The 16,772-nt window shown below is 39.9% G+C and overlaps 2 protein-coding genes across 3 annotated transcripts; one reads left to right on the top strand and one right to left on the bottom strand.

Moving 5' to 3' along the window:
• Positions 1-212: 212 nt before the first annotated feature.
• Positions 213-8,347, top strand: LOC134181823 (uncharacterized). The gene is made up of 16 exons (XM_062649092.1): positions 213-312; positions 1,802-2,478; positions 2,536-2,793; positions 2,851-3,026; positions 4,349-4,590; positions 4,659-4,742; positions 4,805-4,847; positions 4,922-5,180; positions 6,045-6,197; positions 6,267-6,355; positions 7,018-7,133; positions 7,196-7,403; positions 7,465-7,618; positions 7,675-7,803; positions 7,865-8,020; positions 8,103-8,347. Exons 1-16 carry the CDS (start codon positions 213-215, stop codon positions 8,130-8,132), a joined length of 2,874 nt encoding a protein of 957 aa, XP_062505076.1. The 3' UTR covers positions 8,133-8,347.
• Positions 8,348-12,151: 3,804 nt separating this feature from the next.
• On the bottom strand, positions 12,152-16,732 carry LOC134182652 (transmembrane protein 272-like). 2 transcript variants are annotated; one of them, XM_062650086.1, is made up of 6 exons: positions 16,604-16,732; positions 16,410-16,499; positions 15,550-15,708; positions 15,444-15,494; positions 12,599-12,815; positions 12,152-12,539 (listed from the first exon to the last, which is right to left on the bottom strand). In XM_062650086.1, the coding sequence occupies exons 1-6, from the start codon at positions 16,608-16,610 to the stop codon at positions 12,371-12,373; spliced, it is 693 nt and encodes a 230-aa protein (XP_062506070.1). In that variant the 5' UTR covers positions 16,611-16,732; the 3' UTR covers positions 12,152-12,370. The 2 variants fall into 2 exon arrangements, with proteins under 2 accessions (XP_062506070.1, XP_062506071.1); XM_062650087.1 differs by lacking the exon at positions 15,444-15,494.
• Between the last annotated feature and the right edge of the window lie 40 nt (positions 16,733-16,772).

The raw sequence follows: 16,772 nt of genomic DNA, 5'->3' as shown, positions 1-16,772 counted from the left end.
CACCGGCACTCCAAGTCCTCCGCTTCCGGGACCGGTACCGGCTCTCTAGCCACTTGGTTGTTTTTATGCAATGCGTGACAGTAACAGTTCCACCCAGTAGGGTGTTTTTAGTTGCTCTGATTGGCGGAGCAGCAACCGGTTACCGGAAATACATCAGCCGAATTATACTCGCTGCACTACCGTTGCTTCTCTCAGTTGTCGCCCTAGTAAGGATGCCTGTACGTGGGTTGTTCAAGCTGTTACTGCAGGTTACATTCTTCAGTTCTTTTTCATGTTTTACTATTTCCAGATCTACTGCTATTCCAGCTGCAGGTTAGTCTACCAGTTGCATGTTTTACCGAGAGTGGCTACCCTCACTCACTTTCATATGTTGGTTTAGATATAGCTAGCTCGTAGGTAAGTGAGTTCAGTTGAGCATGGATGCTAGAGATCAAGACTGCATGCATGCCATGCAGCCTAATTCATAGGTAGGAACATCTAGTCTAGGCTACTGTAAATCTAGAAGTTTTGTAAGCCAAAGGCTTCCAGAATACGTCTATAGCTACGGTAAGCAAGCAACTCTACTATTTATAGGTCTGGACACCAAACTACAAAGATTCCCACGAGCAGGATGTGTAGATATATGCTGATGCAGCATTTTGTAGAGAAGAAGTCAGAGAAAAGTGGGAAATGGGCGTGGTTATTAAATTCTATTTCCTCTGATTGCCTACTTATCTATAGATACAGCACATATTGTTCTCTTCAAGGCGTTAGAAACTGTTACTAAGCTTCACCCTGGTTTAAAAACTGTATACATTCAATGTACTTAATTATCATTACATAAATTTTCTCTTAGCTATAATCAAACTACAAACTGAAAGAAATTTTAAACATTTGTGTCACTTATGGTAGTCACTATCACGGCAAATGTATTGAGAGCCTGTGGAGATAGACTTCCTAACCCCCTGGACTTCCCTTAGACTTCCTCCTAGAGTGGCAGTCTTATGCATAGGGTCTAAAAATAATTAGCGTGTTCATGCAGGAGCTCATCTTACACAGATAAATGTTTTCCACGTGATTGCATGTGAGTGCATGGTTGCTATATTATCATCTCTGAATTCCTTTGTTACTGTGTGTTTACTGTTGAGGCAATAGCTACCTCTTCTGGATCAAAACATTTTGGTAGTGGAAACTAGAAATGTTAGTATTGTGGCTGACAAAAGCATACACTTTCACACGCATTATCAACTAAAACTATTGGTCATTACAAACATTTTTTGCCAGATTTAGATAGAGGCTACGTGTATGGTTATGCACAAGAAAACTCAGGCTTTATTGGTAAACTAAATGGATGACAGTGGGCTTATGCAGTAATCACTCTATACAGGAACTCCTGCTCTGTAGCTACGACACATATACATGCAGTCCAGAAGATGTGTGTATACCAGCAGTTACTACAGTCACTCTTGTGACTTTATTACATGTTCAGTCATTTATTACAGTGACTGCATGGAGTTGGTGCAATTTAGCTAGTTTACTACATCAAGTCTGCAGAGGCTGTGTAGACTCTAATGTGAAATGATGTGAGATACTTATATTACTTAAACAGTTTGATGCATAGGCATCTAAACTACTTCTTGCTTGTAATTTGCTTGTGATAGTGTGGTGGTGATATCGGTTTGATTGTCTATATCTGTACATGTTTGCTTTTCAAATTTTGTAATTTACTAACAAATGAATGCATAATTAAATGTCACAAAAATTAAGGACTTAACTTATAATTGTCAAGGCTGATGATTGATTGTGTGTGATTGATATATAGACAAAGAAAACATTACACTGAGTGTCATTCTACCTTTTGGTGGAGACACATGGTGCCAAGGTCACAACATTCGTCCTGCAGTTGAAATGGCAAGGGATTCCATCAACAATAATAGGACACGTTACCAGCTGTCAGTTAAGTACTTTGATGGACAGTGCAACCTGGCTGAAGGAGTACGCTCTTTTATGGAGAGCATACTACTAGAAAGTGAAAAGCAACAGATGGTTGGTTTTATTGGTCCTGGTTGCTCTAGTTCAGCAATACCAATCAGTAAATTGTCAACAAAACATTATCATTTGATCAGCCTTTCGTATGGAGCTGAGGCTTCTGAATTGGCAAGTAGCACAAACTATCCTTACTTCTTGACAATAGCACCACAAGCAAAGCACATCCAGCGGGCTCAGTTGGATTTCATGAAAGCGAATGAATGGAAACGTTTCGCTGTTATTGTCCAAAGTGATTATTTCGAATTTTCAGTTGAGACTTTTTGGAAGGACATAGCGGATGATACCTTTTTTGATTCGAAAGAAGTAACACTGATTAATTCTTACCCTAGTGGTGAAAAGTGGAATTCAAGTGCAGTTGTAAAACAGCTGAAAGACAAAGATATAAGAATCATCATTGCAAATGTGATTGAGAGTGATGCTCTTTCTTTAATGTGTGAAGCCAAACACCAAGTTTGTTATCTTTTGGTAAATATCATTGCGTCTTGTAGCAATTGCATGTAATTATAGGGTCTGACAAGATGTTTATCTGGCAAGGCTTATGTGTGGGTGCTACCAGGTTGGTACGACTTTGATTGGTATAAGGGAGGCTCATGTAGACATGAAATTAATCTAACAAATTGCACACCAGAGGACGTAAAAGAGGCCATTGATGGCTATTTCGCGGTGAAAAACCAGTTTTACACTTCAGAACAAAACAGCAGCCTGATTGCAGGTGGGATGACAACAGTGGGCCAATGGAAATCTGATTATGTATCATATCTGAAAGTAATACAGTTAGATTTATGCATCAGTGAGTGTGTGATGTGATGTGATTTGCTGTAGAAATATGAGAATGAACTGAAGGAAAAGAAAAAACTAAAAGAAGAAGAGGTGTTAGTTCGAGGAGACTATGCTACATACACATATGACGCTATGATAACATGGGCCATTGCTTTGGATCAGTATCTTGAAGATGGGAATAGACTCGATTTTATTAATGTGGACAACGACAAAGCAAGGTAGAAAATCAGATTGTGTTTGAATACACCCAGTAGTTGACTTTTTACTTCTTGCATATGATGATGGAATGTCAATGCACTGTAATCAGTGACGACCTTCTCACTGTCTTTGGCTACTTTGATGGGATACAATCTTACATATGCCTTCTGTGTGTGTGTGTGTGTGTGTGTGTGTGTGTGTGTGTGTGTGTGTGTGTGTGTGTGTGTGTGTGTGTGTGTGTGTGTGTGTGTGTGTGTTGTGCAAAGCGTGGATATGGACAAACTGTGGATTTCTAGTTTTTAACCCTAGGCGTAGCGAGGGTTATAGTAGTTGTCTCACCACAAGTAGCGACTGGATGGAAATTCCGACTCGACTTGACGGAAACGACCAGGTAGACAACTTTAATTTGGAATGTATAACGTGCATTCACTGGTACAGTATAACTAAGTTTTGGGATCTAAAATTTTAGTGACGTGCACGTGGTTAATTTGTGCATGCTTGCAAGTACAGTACGCCAGTATACATGTGCAGCAACTGTTTGGTGTTGTTAAACCCTAGACGTTGTTGCTATTGGAGTAGTACACCTGTGCCTCATTGATGAGGCTAAAATCAACCTTTGGGTGTTCTAGGAACACACGCTTAGACAAGTTTCCTGCTTTGCAGTGCGTTTGGAAGCACATTGCTAATTCTACTGTACAACCAAAGTACCCGGAACTGGAAAGGGGTCAATTTCCCGCCTAGGGTTCAGCACTGTTAGTGCTCCCTTTCATTAGGGTTAGAGTCAAGGTTAAGGTTAGGGTCAGGTATGCATGGTTTGTATTGGCGATCCATGGTTTGTACAGGCAATCCAATATATGATGGTATGTTCACCGCTTTTTTTGGTGATGACACCTTCAATGTCTCTTATGTTGGATTTGTGACACACGAGGCCTGCTTTCGAGCTGCAAGATAGGTAACACGTTGGACACTGTAGAGATGGATTGATGGTAGATGGTTGAATGTTGTTGTCGTTGTTGCTTACAACACTGTCTCTTGACTTCAGCAGCTTGAACACGTTTACACACACACACACACACACACACACACACACACACACACACACACACACACACACACACACACACACACACACACACACACACACACATGCATGCACACACGTGTTTATAATAATTATTGAGTGAAATGACAACACCGTTGAAAGTGACGTATATTGTTTCTTTGACTATATGTTGATTTCCTCTTACTGTCGCTGTCATGTGTGCATGCATGGACGTACCTCTATACTGTATCTATGTCCATAATGTGTATTCATGTGCATGTATGTGTGTTATTTTTGCAGTTTGAGACTAAAGGACATTATGTCTAAGGAAGTTCAGTTTCATGGAATATCAGGGTATGTTGATTTTGAAAGCAACACTCGAAGAACAACTTTATCTGTAATAAGCCAGTTTGTAAATGATGACTTTAAAGACATTGGTTATTACAACATTACCCCTCGACATGTGCAAATGAATCCTCATCAAAACATTAACTGGGATAAGTTTTGTGGGAAGAAAGTGCCAGATGGGAGTCAGGCGTTTCGTAAGATGTACAGATACTTACTTCTGTGTTAAATGTAATTAATTGTGTGTGATTATATGTTATTGAAGAGACATATCATTGTAACAGACTTGATGCGCTTGCAGCATGGCTAGACGGGTGTGCATATGCAGTTGCTCTGGTTTCTTCTGCAGGTACTTTGATTTCTTCTGTTTCACTCATGATGTACGTGTAATATTAGCATTCCTTATTTCAGCATTTGCTGTTGTCTTTTTCATCTTGATCATTCTATTCATGATGTATGAAATTCTATTAAATGCCTTTAATGCGCTTGCAGTATCATGTTTGCGTTTGTTTCGATTTCTTGATAAAGCTATCGTAGAAAGTATGCATTAACCAAAAAGAGGATGCTAGAATTAGGGCTCTTTGATCATGGAATGACACGACGGTCTACCTTGTTGTTTTTGGATGAGTTTGAAATTCCTCGAACCAAATTGAAGTTAAATCGTAAGCTGGGTGAAGGTTGCTTTGGAGCCGTGTATGGAGGGGAAGGTGTTGGGGTAGTGGATGGTGAGGACAGAACTCCAATAGCAATAAAGACACTCAGGCCAGAAGCAGATGCCGAGGAAAAGGTATAATACTATATTCATTAACATAGCAAATATATAAATGCCATGGTCACGTGATGTGCGACCAGTCACAAGCTCATATTGAGGTGGTGCTAAGACATATTGCATGGCAAGTGTGCAATAAGTTACTTCCGGTTCTTATCACACTGTCACGATACTTACACATCATGTGATCATGGTATAAATAATTTATTGTACGATTAGCATGCTACATGGCTGTTACTGGCACTTGGAGCAGGGTTATAGCCCTGCCCCTCATGCTGGTAAAAGCCATATAGCACGCCATCATACGATAACCAATACATGTATATTCAGTATGTAGTTGTGGTTTGTTTGGTAGACCCACACTACTGATTTTATGTTGTAGTCATGTAAGACTATAAGCTCTATTGTTTATCTGGTACTAAGTTAATGTATGGTAGGGAAACGATAACATGTCACATGGTTTGATGATAGGATGACTGTCATGTGGGGAAAGGAGCTGCACAGCAATGTAATGCTGAGGGGTTGTATAAATGGAAACATCGTAGCAACCAGCAAATACACTAGCAAACATGCGACAAACGTATATGTTGTGCACTTTGATTTGAAAAGTATTTAATAAATTAACATCAAAATCAACTTTGTTTCTGCACAACCAAGCAAGCGCTGAGCTGTAAACAGCTATGAATAGGTCAACAATTTTAGCAAGAGGAACCAATAAATCTTTTACCATACTAGGTGTCTTGTGCATGGCGAAGAGATTATAAACAATTCTCTAATATAGTTTGGACCTCATGCTTATAGTGTACAAATTCACTCTTAAACCTGTGCAAATTGTGTAGAGTTGAGGGTATATAGAGTCGTTAATGATTGTGCTTTCTGCAGTTAGTTTTTTTGGAAGAAGCTCAAACTATGAAGCAGTTGAAGAACGACAACATAGTGTCACTATTGGGTGTCTGCACTAAGGATGAACCTATTTGTATTGTGATGGAGCTGATGGTTTATGGAGACTTGAAGTCATACCTGTTGTCACACAGGGTATATTAAACTAGTTCATTGAGTGTACATTTTTCACATTAAACTTTTGCTGTGTGTATGATATTCTAGCACAGTTTACAGTCAGAGGACTTGTACAACATAGCAACTGATGTTGTAAGAGGTGTCCAGTATTTGCACTCAAGGCAGCTCATTCACAGGTAAGGAACATATGCACAGTGTATTATGCTTCATTACACGTTTCTTTTGCTTAATTTATCAAGAACAAAAATTAAGATCTATATAATTGTCTGGTGATACTGCTATTTAAAATCTATTGTGATTGAGGAATGAAAGATTGTGCGTCTACGGGAACTTAAAAATGTAGAGAATTCTTGATGTTAGTCAATAGAGAATTAATGTACAGTATTCTACACATGATAGGGTGAGTAAAAAGCAGTTGGGATGGCATTTATTTGAACAATAATGATTGCACTGCAAGGTGGCTTTTCAGCATTGAATTTGTGACTAGCAGCGGGACATAAGAAGCAGATTGTACATTGTGCACCTGTCAGATTGTGTGTCTCCATTGACTGCAAGGTGAAGAAAATCGTTGACAATGCCATTGGGGCGATGATTGAAACATACTGTGATTGGAAGCATTACTCACAAGCCTTGTTTCCCAGACTTTCTAGGTAGTCTAGATTACGACGTAGTATCATCAATACACTTAAATAATGTAACAAGTGAGAACTTGCCAAGCACTATGTTGTAAATAGTATTGCTTTTAATGGCCTTTCACATTCATAGCGTCATTTTACTGCTCTTTAGAAACGTATTTAACAATGTTATTGTTTGATTACATTAATTCTTAATGTTACAGAGACATTGCATCAAGAAACTGTTTGGTGACATTGAATAGATTAACAAAGCTAGGAGACTTTGGAATGACACGAGAGGTTGGAGATGGAACTGATTACTACAGATACAGCAAAATGGGTAAGGGCAGATGTCTTGTAAACATAGAGCCACTAGTCATGTAGTCTTATTAATTGGTTCAGGGCTCTTACCTATTCGTTGGATGGCACCTGAGTCATTGTGCGATGGTTTATTCACTTTTGCGAGTGACGTGTGGAGTTTTGGTGTTCTTCTGTATGAAATCATTACTATGGGTGGCTTTCCATATCAAGGCTATTCTAATCATGAGGTGGTGGAGAAAGTTCCTAATGGTCTAAGAATTGATCTTCCCCCATCATGCCCAGCCGAATTGTAATCTATTTCTCTTACTCAGTTTGTGACCAGATGATAATCTGTATTGGGTATTTTGCAGCTGTTCTCTTGTACACAAGTGCTGGTCTTCTGCAAATTTGCGGGCAAGCCCAGATGATATTGTCGTCATCATGCAGAAGACTGATCATTCACTTATGTTCACGCCTTGCACAGATGCCCAGCCAGAAATAATCAGTGCTACTGACACTACAGCTGTTAGAATCAGATGGTTGTGTATTGACTTAAATTGTTACTTCATTTAACGTTTCAGGGTTACAGCAAAGAAAGGTGGATGCGTGGTTCATCTTCACAGTCAAGGCGGAAAGGAAAAAATGATGCTCATAATATATACAAGCTGCCTTGGCAGTGGAAGTCTGCAGAGACGCTAGTTGCAAAAAGGGTGTGTTGATCTGGTCAAATGTTTAAATTTCATTGTATGTCTGCATTGTTTCCTTTATCAGAAAACTCTTCAACGCCCTCTAAGCAGCAGCATTAGTCTTGATCCTACCAGCTTCAGGCGTAACAGTTCAAAATTTGCTATGGCTGCAGCTGGCAGTCAAAGAGGTATTAATCGCTACTCATCTCTTAGAGTGAGCTTTCAAGAATCGAGACTGAAGGCAAGTTCTATTATTTTGTTTGATGTACAATCTGTTGTTACTTTATGAAACTTAGTTACAATGTTTTAACTATCTTGTGTAGAAATGTGTCTCAGCTGAGACTACAGTTTAATTTGATGGCGGTGATACTGATTGATGGGTGACCCAGATATATGGTGAGGACTTCCTCCTTGTCATTAGCAATCGGTAGCAGTAACAGAGATTTTCAACTACAATGTCATTCTTTATCGCCTGATGTTAATGAATTTACCCAACAATATGTCAAGACACAGTATGTAGTGGAGGCAGCACTGTATGTAGTTGTGTATTCAAGGAGTAACACTCTTCAGATATGAAACAATTGTAGGAAGAGTGGCAATTAAGTCTACACAACTGGTTACTACAGCATATAAACATGCACAATTTAATTGGAAAACACACCTCATTGAGGTTAGCATTACATGTAGTATCTGAAGCTGTTATCACACCCTTGCCTCCACACCTAGAAACCCTCCAAAGAAATCATCAACTTGTCATGAAGTATTATGGATTTAGATGTCAGTTTGCTTCCAAGCATGCTACTTGTAAAATCTGTTGCACAAAGCGACTTTCGATTCATGTGACCACAAATTCCATAACACCACTAAAAGAGTCTGTAATTACCAAGTAATGAGATCTTTAATCAATAGATATGGGTAAGTTTCTGTTCATTTCCAACAAGACCAAACATGAATTAGACTGTTCAAGGGATTTTGTGTTTGGCTGGCTGTCTATTGTCTGTGGTTGCTATGAACAACCAGACAGGAATAGTGCTCCCTGATCAAACCATTTTAACTTCCCTGGAAGCATAACACATTTTAAGCAACATAGCCACTCAGCCAGCCATCCACCCATCCAGCCACACACACACACACACACACACACACACACACACACACACACACACACACACACACACACACACACACGACTTTTACAAACTTCCATTTCTGATGGCTCATAGCTGAAAAGTAGCAGTATTGCAGGGACAGAATTATGGCCATCTTGCCATCAAGTTTGGCCACCTCCCAGGAGGTAGAAAGCTAGTGCAGCGCTACCTGGGCAGTCTTGTTATTCAGCCAATAAGCACCTTCTAAGCCCTGTATTTGAACCATGTGCCTACTTCAATCTGCCTTGAGCCACTGTGAGTGCAACATCCGGATATCCTCTTGAGTGTTTGTGACTCTCTTTATTATGAACTTTCTTGCTTTCCCGTGGTGGAAGCAACGCTTACACACGTTTGCCTGGCGTAATCAGCCAAAGTGGGGAAGTAGAAGCGGCATTCGACGGATTCATTCGACCATGCCTACTTGACAGATTAGCATTGCCACCTTTCGTAACTCCTAGGATTTTGCTCTATAGGGTCAAGCAGAATACGTGAAACTCGTACTATCTTGTAAGTGTACCGTAGGTGACTGCTTTACAGGTAGGAAGTGTGAACATTAGTCACTGTCAGAATCCTAATAGGGCTTGTACAGCTCCTATTTTGTTCATATTTGTCCCTATTTTGGTCATATTTGCTCCTATTTTGTTCACCGGGCACTATTTTGTTTACGCATTCTGAACCAGTTGTAGCAGCCCCTATTTTGTTCACGCACATTTCTTCCTCTCTATTCGCGTTTCCGTGTCACAAATTTCTTTTCTCGAAGCAAATGTGCTCTAGACACGGCAAACTAACTACATAGAAATAGAGAAAAGTAACCTTTTTCTGGACGGCAAGTTGCCTAATGTGTTGATTTTCACGCGAACAAAATAGTACCCATGAACAACATAGGGGCTGCTCTCTCAGCCCCTATTTTGTTCACAGCCCCTATTTTAATTGTTTGCAAGACCTATTGTGTTCACAGCCCCTAATTTGTTCACAGCTTGTTCACAAGATCTCATGCACAGCCCCTATTTTCTTCACAGCCCCTCAACAAAGTACAGTGTATAGTTCCGGGAAATGGAGTCCCCGTTACGGGGAGACTATTTAAGGCGATTGACTAATTGCATGGTTTTGGCTTTCCTACGTATATTTAGACGCCTCAAATCAGCACGCTGTTACTGTTGTGGCTGCAAATTTTCGCACTGCTAAAGGCAATCATCATGACACGTACTAATTTTATGATTTCTGTCAGAAGAATGTGGGCGTGCCCAGGGGCGTAGCGTGGCATGGGTTAGACAGGGCTATAGCCCATCATTTGTATATAGCTGTGATCTTAAATGTTGTAGACTTTACTTAAATACGAATCTCTCTAATCAAACATCGAGATACCAAGGCTTTACGTATGCATGAGTCATATCATGTCCATGTAATATGAATTTGAATCTAGTGGACAAAAGGCATTTTGTTATTAAATTAATTGATCAACCTTTTAGGTGACGTTTAGAACAACTGCATTTTTCTGTATCGTATGAAGTACTCACAGCAATTAACTCTTGGCTAAACACAAGTGTATGGTATCTATCTAGCTCAAGTGTTAGGCAGGCTCATTCGCCGGTTTTCCTTGCTCTAGTTAATTAATTGTCTTTGTCAATTCTTCTAGTGCATGGATGCGTGCATATACCAGTCAGTCCTATCTATAGACTAGTTAAGCGCACAAAAAATTAATTATTTAATTAGTTATAACAAAATTGTCAAAACTTTTTCCAGCTTGGAAGCGTTGCAAAAATTGAATATAATGGAGATCCGGTACTGACACATGACTACCAGTTTGTACTCATCGGGTGAAAATACCACCAAGAAACTGGAAATTCCTAACTGTTTGATTCTTCTCCCTGTACTTTTGGTCTCAAAAGGGTATAGGAGTGCCCCTGTTGGGTCACCTCCTAGATCCACTTGAGCCCTCTAAAGTCAACCGGGCATTTGTACATGCACGTATAGGCATGTAGCTAATTATACGTGCATGTACAGTGTGAGTATATCTATAGGTATAGGCATGTAGTGTGTGGATGACTACAAATGTAGAAGGGCTGTGAAAAAATAGGGGCTGTGAACAATTGCAAAATAGGAGCTGTGAAGAAAATAGGGGCTGTGCATGAACACTGCTACATCTTGTAAACAAAATAGGGGCTGTGACCGTAATAGGTCTTAATTGTGAACAAAATAGGGGCTGTGAACAAAATAGGAACAAAACTGCTAGAGCAGCCCCTATTTTGTTGGTAATATTTTGTTTGCGTGAAAATGGACAGAATAGGCAACTTGCTGCCCAGAACAAGTTTACTTTTCTCTATTAGTTTGTTGTGTCTAGAGCACATTTGCTAGGAGAAAAGAAACACGAAAACGTGAGTAGAGAGGAAGAAATGTGCGTGAACTAAATAGGGCTGCTAGCACAGGTTCAGAATGTACACAAGTAGTACCCAGTGAACAAAATAGGGGCTGTACAGGGTTAGAATAAGGTTTATTACCAGTTGGAGACTGTCTGACTGTAGTTACCGTTACGATTTGACTGCCTTGCTAGCTAAAAGCCAAATTTGCCTGTGGGCGTTCCTTTAACGCTCGCTAGCTTTCAGAGTTGTGGTCGTTACTCACCGAAAACAGTAGGATAACTTAGGAAAACTTACAATACAGCATTCTATAATGACTCATCCTGTCTCACACAGACAATGAAGAACAAAGGTCGTAGAACCACGGAAAGACGGAACATTGTAAACCACTGACAGCGTAACCATGTGAAGTCCACATGTAAACATAAATTCACAAAAGCAGCTCTTATCAGTCATTATTTAGAGTACATCCAGACATACAGCAGCACAGAAACAAAGCAAACAACGTCTAGAGAAGACCAAATTTTGCTTATGGGTGTGCCTTTAACGCATGCTAGCGTTCTACCTTCTCTGGCCACCTACATACTCAGTGACAATTTATCCATAAACACTATCTTTTCTATATTGACAGTACATATATGCAAGAGGTAGATTAGGTCAGTTTGCTTTCAACATCACCTGAGGTTAGAGCCTGTAGAAGTCGAGCTATAAATTTAACCAATAACAGTCCACGCATGTATATTTCCATATCAGAGTAGCCTCGATTCCATAGTTGCTGACAAAGACTTGTGATTCGTTAGATAAATTACTCATAACACAGGAAGGATGCAGTCTTTATTGTCAACTCGGGTGCTCTGATCTGTTGCTTTATGATCAAATTTCTGTATTTCATTAGCTGAAAGATATTTAGGTCCAATACTGTAGGTAAATTTACATACAAAATTGATGATATCTACCACTCAATAGCAATTATCTACAAAACTAATCCTTACACTAAATGCACTGATATGACACACCAACTACTTAATAAACTGCAAAGCTTAGAAAGAATGCTGCACAGCTAAACTGGTAATAATAATTATTAGTTCAGTCCGAGTCTGAGTTGCTTTTAGACCAAACAGCTCCACAAACGCAGACACACACGACACCACAGATGATATAGTACGAAACGATTGTCCAAAATGCAAACCTCATAGTTAATTGATCACAATAGTTTTCATTAATCATCGTACCATTCAATTTGATTGGAGTGTAGCTGCAAAAACAAACAACATGAAATACAATACAAACCTGAATATAACTACGTTGTCTTACTCAGTCCAGTTTTTGAAGACAAACACATTTCCCACAATGAACCAAACTACTAAGAAAAGAACGACGGGGTCCTTTGACAATTCATTGTCATCTGACTCTTGTCGAGACGTATGATAACACAGACGGCATGATCCTTCCAACAACTGAAATACACCCATCACAATCAGCCAGATGGGCAGTTGAGATTCGATTCTACACTCACCAACATTAAGAGAGCCTGCAACAAACAAACACTAATGTCAACTGCTTTGCCACTTGTCAAGCACTAGTTTGGCACATACCTTCAGGTTATACTGTAGTACTGGTATATACATTTGTAGTAAAGCTAATTCGTACCAGTACCGGTACATAATGTAATAATGCATAAACCTACATTCCCAACACCTGAGCAGTAGATAGTGGCAGGAAATAGTTTGTAAGTCAGTGCAGAAGGAGGAAAGAATACGAACCAGCCAGCACAAAATTCTGTGCAAATTAACAATTCCACACTATAGTTGTTGGTACTTTTGAGTTTTATGAACTATAATTTTTCAGTTTGCTGGCCATTAGAAACATGGCTAGAAGACTGGCTTTTAATAAAATGTCTCTGTGAGGAAGAACACCATCGGCAGTGTTATCTGTAAAATCAAACCTTTACAGTTTGCATGAATATGTGTCCCCGACACACACACGCACGCGCACTTCCGTTTCATGATATTACCTTACCTATTCCCAGCTAAGGCCTCTGTGCTCTACGATAACTCACTGACTCAGTGAGTCTGTACTTACTGTCCTCTTGGAGCTGGCCAAAGACATCCACTGTATGTAAGTTAACTTACATATTCGAATACAGTTAACAAGTTTACGGAAACAGAAAACGCCATCGATCCACCCGTCCATTTAAAAACGCTGCATTAATTAAAAAACTTGACATGTTATGCAGCTCTACTATGTCCTCAGCTGACTGCCATAATAACTGATGTTGTAAATATAACACCTGCTGTATTAACCTACAGAACTATACACCGTGAATGACATGGTAGGTACAATAATGTGCAGAATATTAACTGTCTCTCATACAACTCGTTTAGTCAAAACTCTCCTTTCAGCCAACATGTAAACAAATATTGTGCAACCATATGCTATTAACTCACAAACACAAAGTGCAATAATTTTGAAACAATATCAATGTTTCCATCATTGTAACCTTATGCTTGCAATGCACTGTTACATTATTAAACCTTACAAAAGGATATACCGTATTTCCACGAGTACTAAGTAACCCATGCTCAAACAGTAGCCCATGAGTCGCTAAAAGCAGCAACGTGCTGAACAAATGTCTGCACATTTTCATCTGCGCAACAATCTTGGAGCTCCAAGGCAAGCGACGTGGTCACTGCAGCTGTTTAGAATATGGCAGCTTGTATACCAGGAATTTCCGAAACAGCACCCAGCCAAAAGACCGCCCAGTGGGCGATTTCTTGGAAACTGTTCTCATTTGCAGCTCATGGGCTGTTAATGAGAATCAAGATTGCGATGCATGATAAGATGTCACAGCCCAAAGTTGGTTGATATTTCGAGGCTGTATTACAAACATGTGTTACTATATTACAGTGTACGTACAGGTTTGGCAACCAGACAGCAGTCTTACACTGTGGATTAAAGAAGGAACCTCTAAAGAAATGCCTGACAAGAAGAGTAGGAGGGCAGTCAGATCTCGTCGCACTCCTAAGTTTATAGACTAAGTATCTATGCAGGGCATTGCAAGATGGGCCTCACACTTGCCTATTCTGTAGTACAGTATGCAAGTCAATCTGCCAATTTCCAGAGTTTCCTACGAAATGCCGGGGCACTCATTGAGAACGGATTTTCTTCCACAAAAAAATCTCATTTTCCGTATTGCTGCATTGGGCACTGTTTCTGAAATTCCTGGTACTTGTAATATACTTGTTGCTGCATGTTCATTGGTAGCAATAGAGCCACCTTACTGCACTTGAACTGTATTGTCCAATGCTTGGAGGTACTGTACCAGTATGTTCTCTGTCGAAAAGAGTTAAAACAACCCCATGCTCAAATAGTAATTCTAGCCTCGAACTTCCAGACCAGAGAGCGCGTGAAGCACGCGAATTAGTCTGGACCAAGTCGATACTAACATAATTTCGGAAATAGCCTTCTAAGCCAATCAGCTCCTTACAACCGGAGTGTCGATTGTAAATTCTGATTGGTTTAGCAATAATTGGTTATGCTAAGTGCACTAACGCTGATTGCACACATGTGAAATCCTCGTGGGCGGCTAAGTATACGCTAGAGCCGTGATGATGACTCTGGTGCATGCACACATCTTAGTTTTAGTTTCAGCTTCAGTTCTTCGATATTTTCAAGCTTGCGGTGACAAGACATGCACAGCAGTGTCGCTAGACCATCACCTTTGACAACTGGTCGAGCGGTAGTCTCGCCAGTCAAGCGGTTAGACTAGCTAGCAGTCTGCCGAAGAATCAAAAAGTCGTAGCAGACGTCTCTTCTTTGTTTGTGAGATCTCATGGCATTTACAAATGATACGTTGATCTAGGTAAAACGATCCTACGCTGTTAGACTACCATTTAGCATCACTTTTCATAAGTACTTCCAAAATCATTTTAGTATCGTTTTGGTCCAGGCTAAAGTTCGAACGCTTCGTGTGCTCTCTGGTCTGGAAATTCGAGGCTATAGTAATTCATGCTCTGAGATGATTGAAAAATAGTACCCCTACGTTACTACTCTCGTAAATTTGGCACCTCTTTACACTGCTACTACTACAACATACATTTGGAATAAATAATAAAGTTGCCCAACTCTATGAATTGCCATATCTACAGTAACAACTCACCAATAGTAATCATTGCAATGGGAAAACCAAATATGAAAGTAACTACGAAGCCTGCGACAACATCATCATAATAAACTCAAATTACGCACAAAACACTAGTCATTACCTAGACATCCAGAGATCTTTGCAACACTAGTAGCTCTATTTCCAGATCCAGATGAGTCTTCACCATCGCCTCCTGAGCTAATACCACGCCTCACTTGCCGGCCAATGTTGTTCGGACTCAGGCTACTTGGAAACAAAGAGTAATAGGAAGGAGGTGCCTCTAGAAGAAGAAACAGATACAAATTACTGAAGCCAAAGCATTTTAGATTCATCAGTTCACCATGGACATAACACTACAAACATAAACGTCTGTTAAACAAATATTGACGCATCAATTCAACTTGATTCACAACATTCTGGTATAAACTACACGAAAAGCACTGAAATGGAACACGAGGCAATGCTAGTATACGTACCACTTCATTTTGACCAGGTGCAACTTCCTGTACAATGGATACATTATAGTATCTACCTGGGATGTCGGAAGAGCATCGGCCACTTCAAAAATGGACTTCCGTCAGTCGTCCATTAGCGTATACTTCAAGTTTAGAGGTAGGTGATTAAATAACGAATATATATTCTACTGCACCATGCCGCATACACAAATATTTGACATGTTACTCGATATTCAGAGGTTTTAGACTAAGAGTCATAACGCGTTAACTAAGATTATTTGGCAAGTTTTCAGTGTTCTAATTGTTGAAATTAGGTCTACTAAAACTACTTAGCACGTGCTTGTTTTGTAGAACTATGCCCACTTAACGCGCGTTAGGCCGTACACTTTTTCCCACGCCCAGCCCTGTCTACTATAATTAGAAGCTGTGTCACAATGTTTATTTTAAAAACGTTTTAACAGTAATGTAATCTACTAGTTGATATCAATTAAACACGCCTAGCGACAATTTGCAGTGCAAGACATACCTACAGCCTCATTAGCATTTCCACTCTCGTTTTCACTTTCATCCGCACTTTTCGTCACGTCATCATAACTGGGAGGTATAACGTCCGCACCTAAACGATAATTTACAATAGTTAGCATGTAATGATTTTGCACCTATAGCTATCTAGATATTTAGGTATCTATAGCCAAGAGGCTGCAGCACACTTCTACTTACTGGTCATGATGTTGGCAGATAGTACTGTGTTGAAATCCAAAACGTGTTCTGACTGTATGCCTCACTGCCAGCTATAGCTGCAAGGCCTAGGAGCAACCCTGAGCTCCACAGGCTTGGTAGATATCTAGCGTGCGCTAAATGCCTCATCATGTCAAAGTTCCCGTATTTG

Source organism: Corticium candelabrum, chromosome 7, assembly GCF_963422355.1.
Source record: "Corticium candelabrum chromosome 7, ooCorCand1.1, whole genome shotgun sequence".
In the NCBI taxonomy this organism is placed as follows: domain Eukaryota; kingdom Metazoa; phylum Porifera; class Homoscleromorpha; order Homosclerophorida; family Plakinidae; genus Corticium; species Corticium candelabrum.
The sequence above is the reverse complement of the archived record's forward strand: the minus strand, read 5'-3'. Positions and strand labels throughout refer to the sequence as shown.

Coding starts and splice junctions, on each gene's coding strand:
- LOC134182652 (XM_062650086.1), bottom strand. Junction 15,709..16,409: donor AAATGCTAATGAGGCTGTAG/GTATGTCTTGCA, acceptor TTCTTCTTCTAG/AGGCACCTCCTTCCTATTAC. Junction 15,495..15,549: donor AAAGATCTCTGGATGTCTAG/GTAATGACTAGT, acceptor ATGTTGTCGCAG/GCTTCGTAGTTACTTTCATA.
- LOC134181823 (XM_062649092.1), top strand. CDS start 213: ATGCCTGTACGTGGGTTGTTCAAGCTGTTACTGCAGGTTACATTCTTC. Junction 6,356..7,017: donor TCAAGGCAGCTCATTCACAG/GTAAGGAACATA, acceptor TTAATGTTACAG/AGACATTGCATCAAGAAACT. Junction 7,134..7,195: donor CTACAGATACAGCAAAATGG/GTAAGGGCAGAT, acceptor TAATTGGTTCAG/GGCTCTTACCTATTCGTTGG.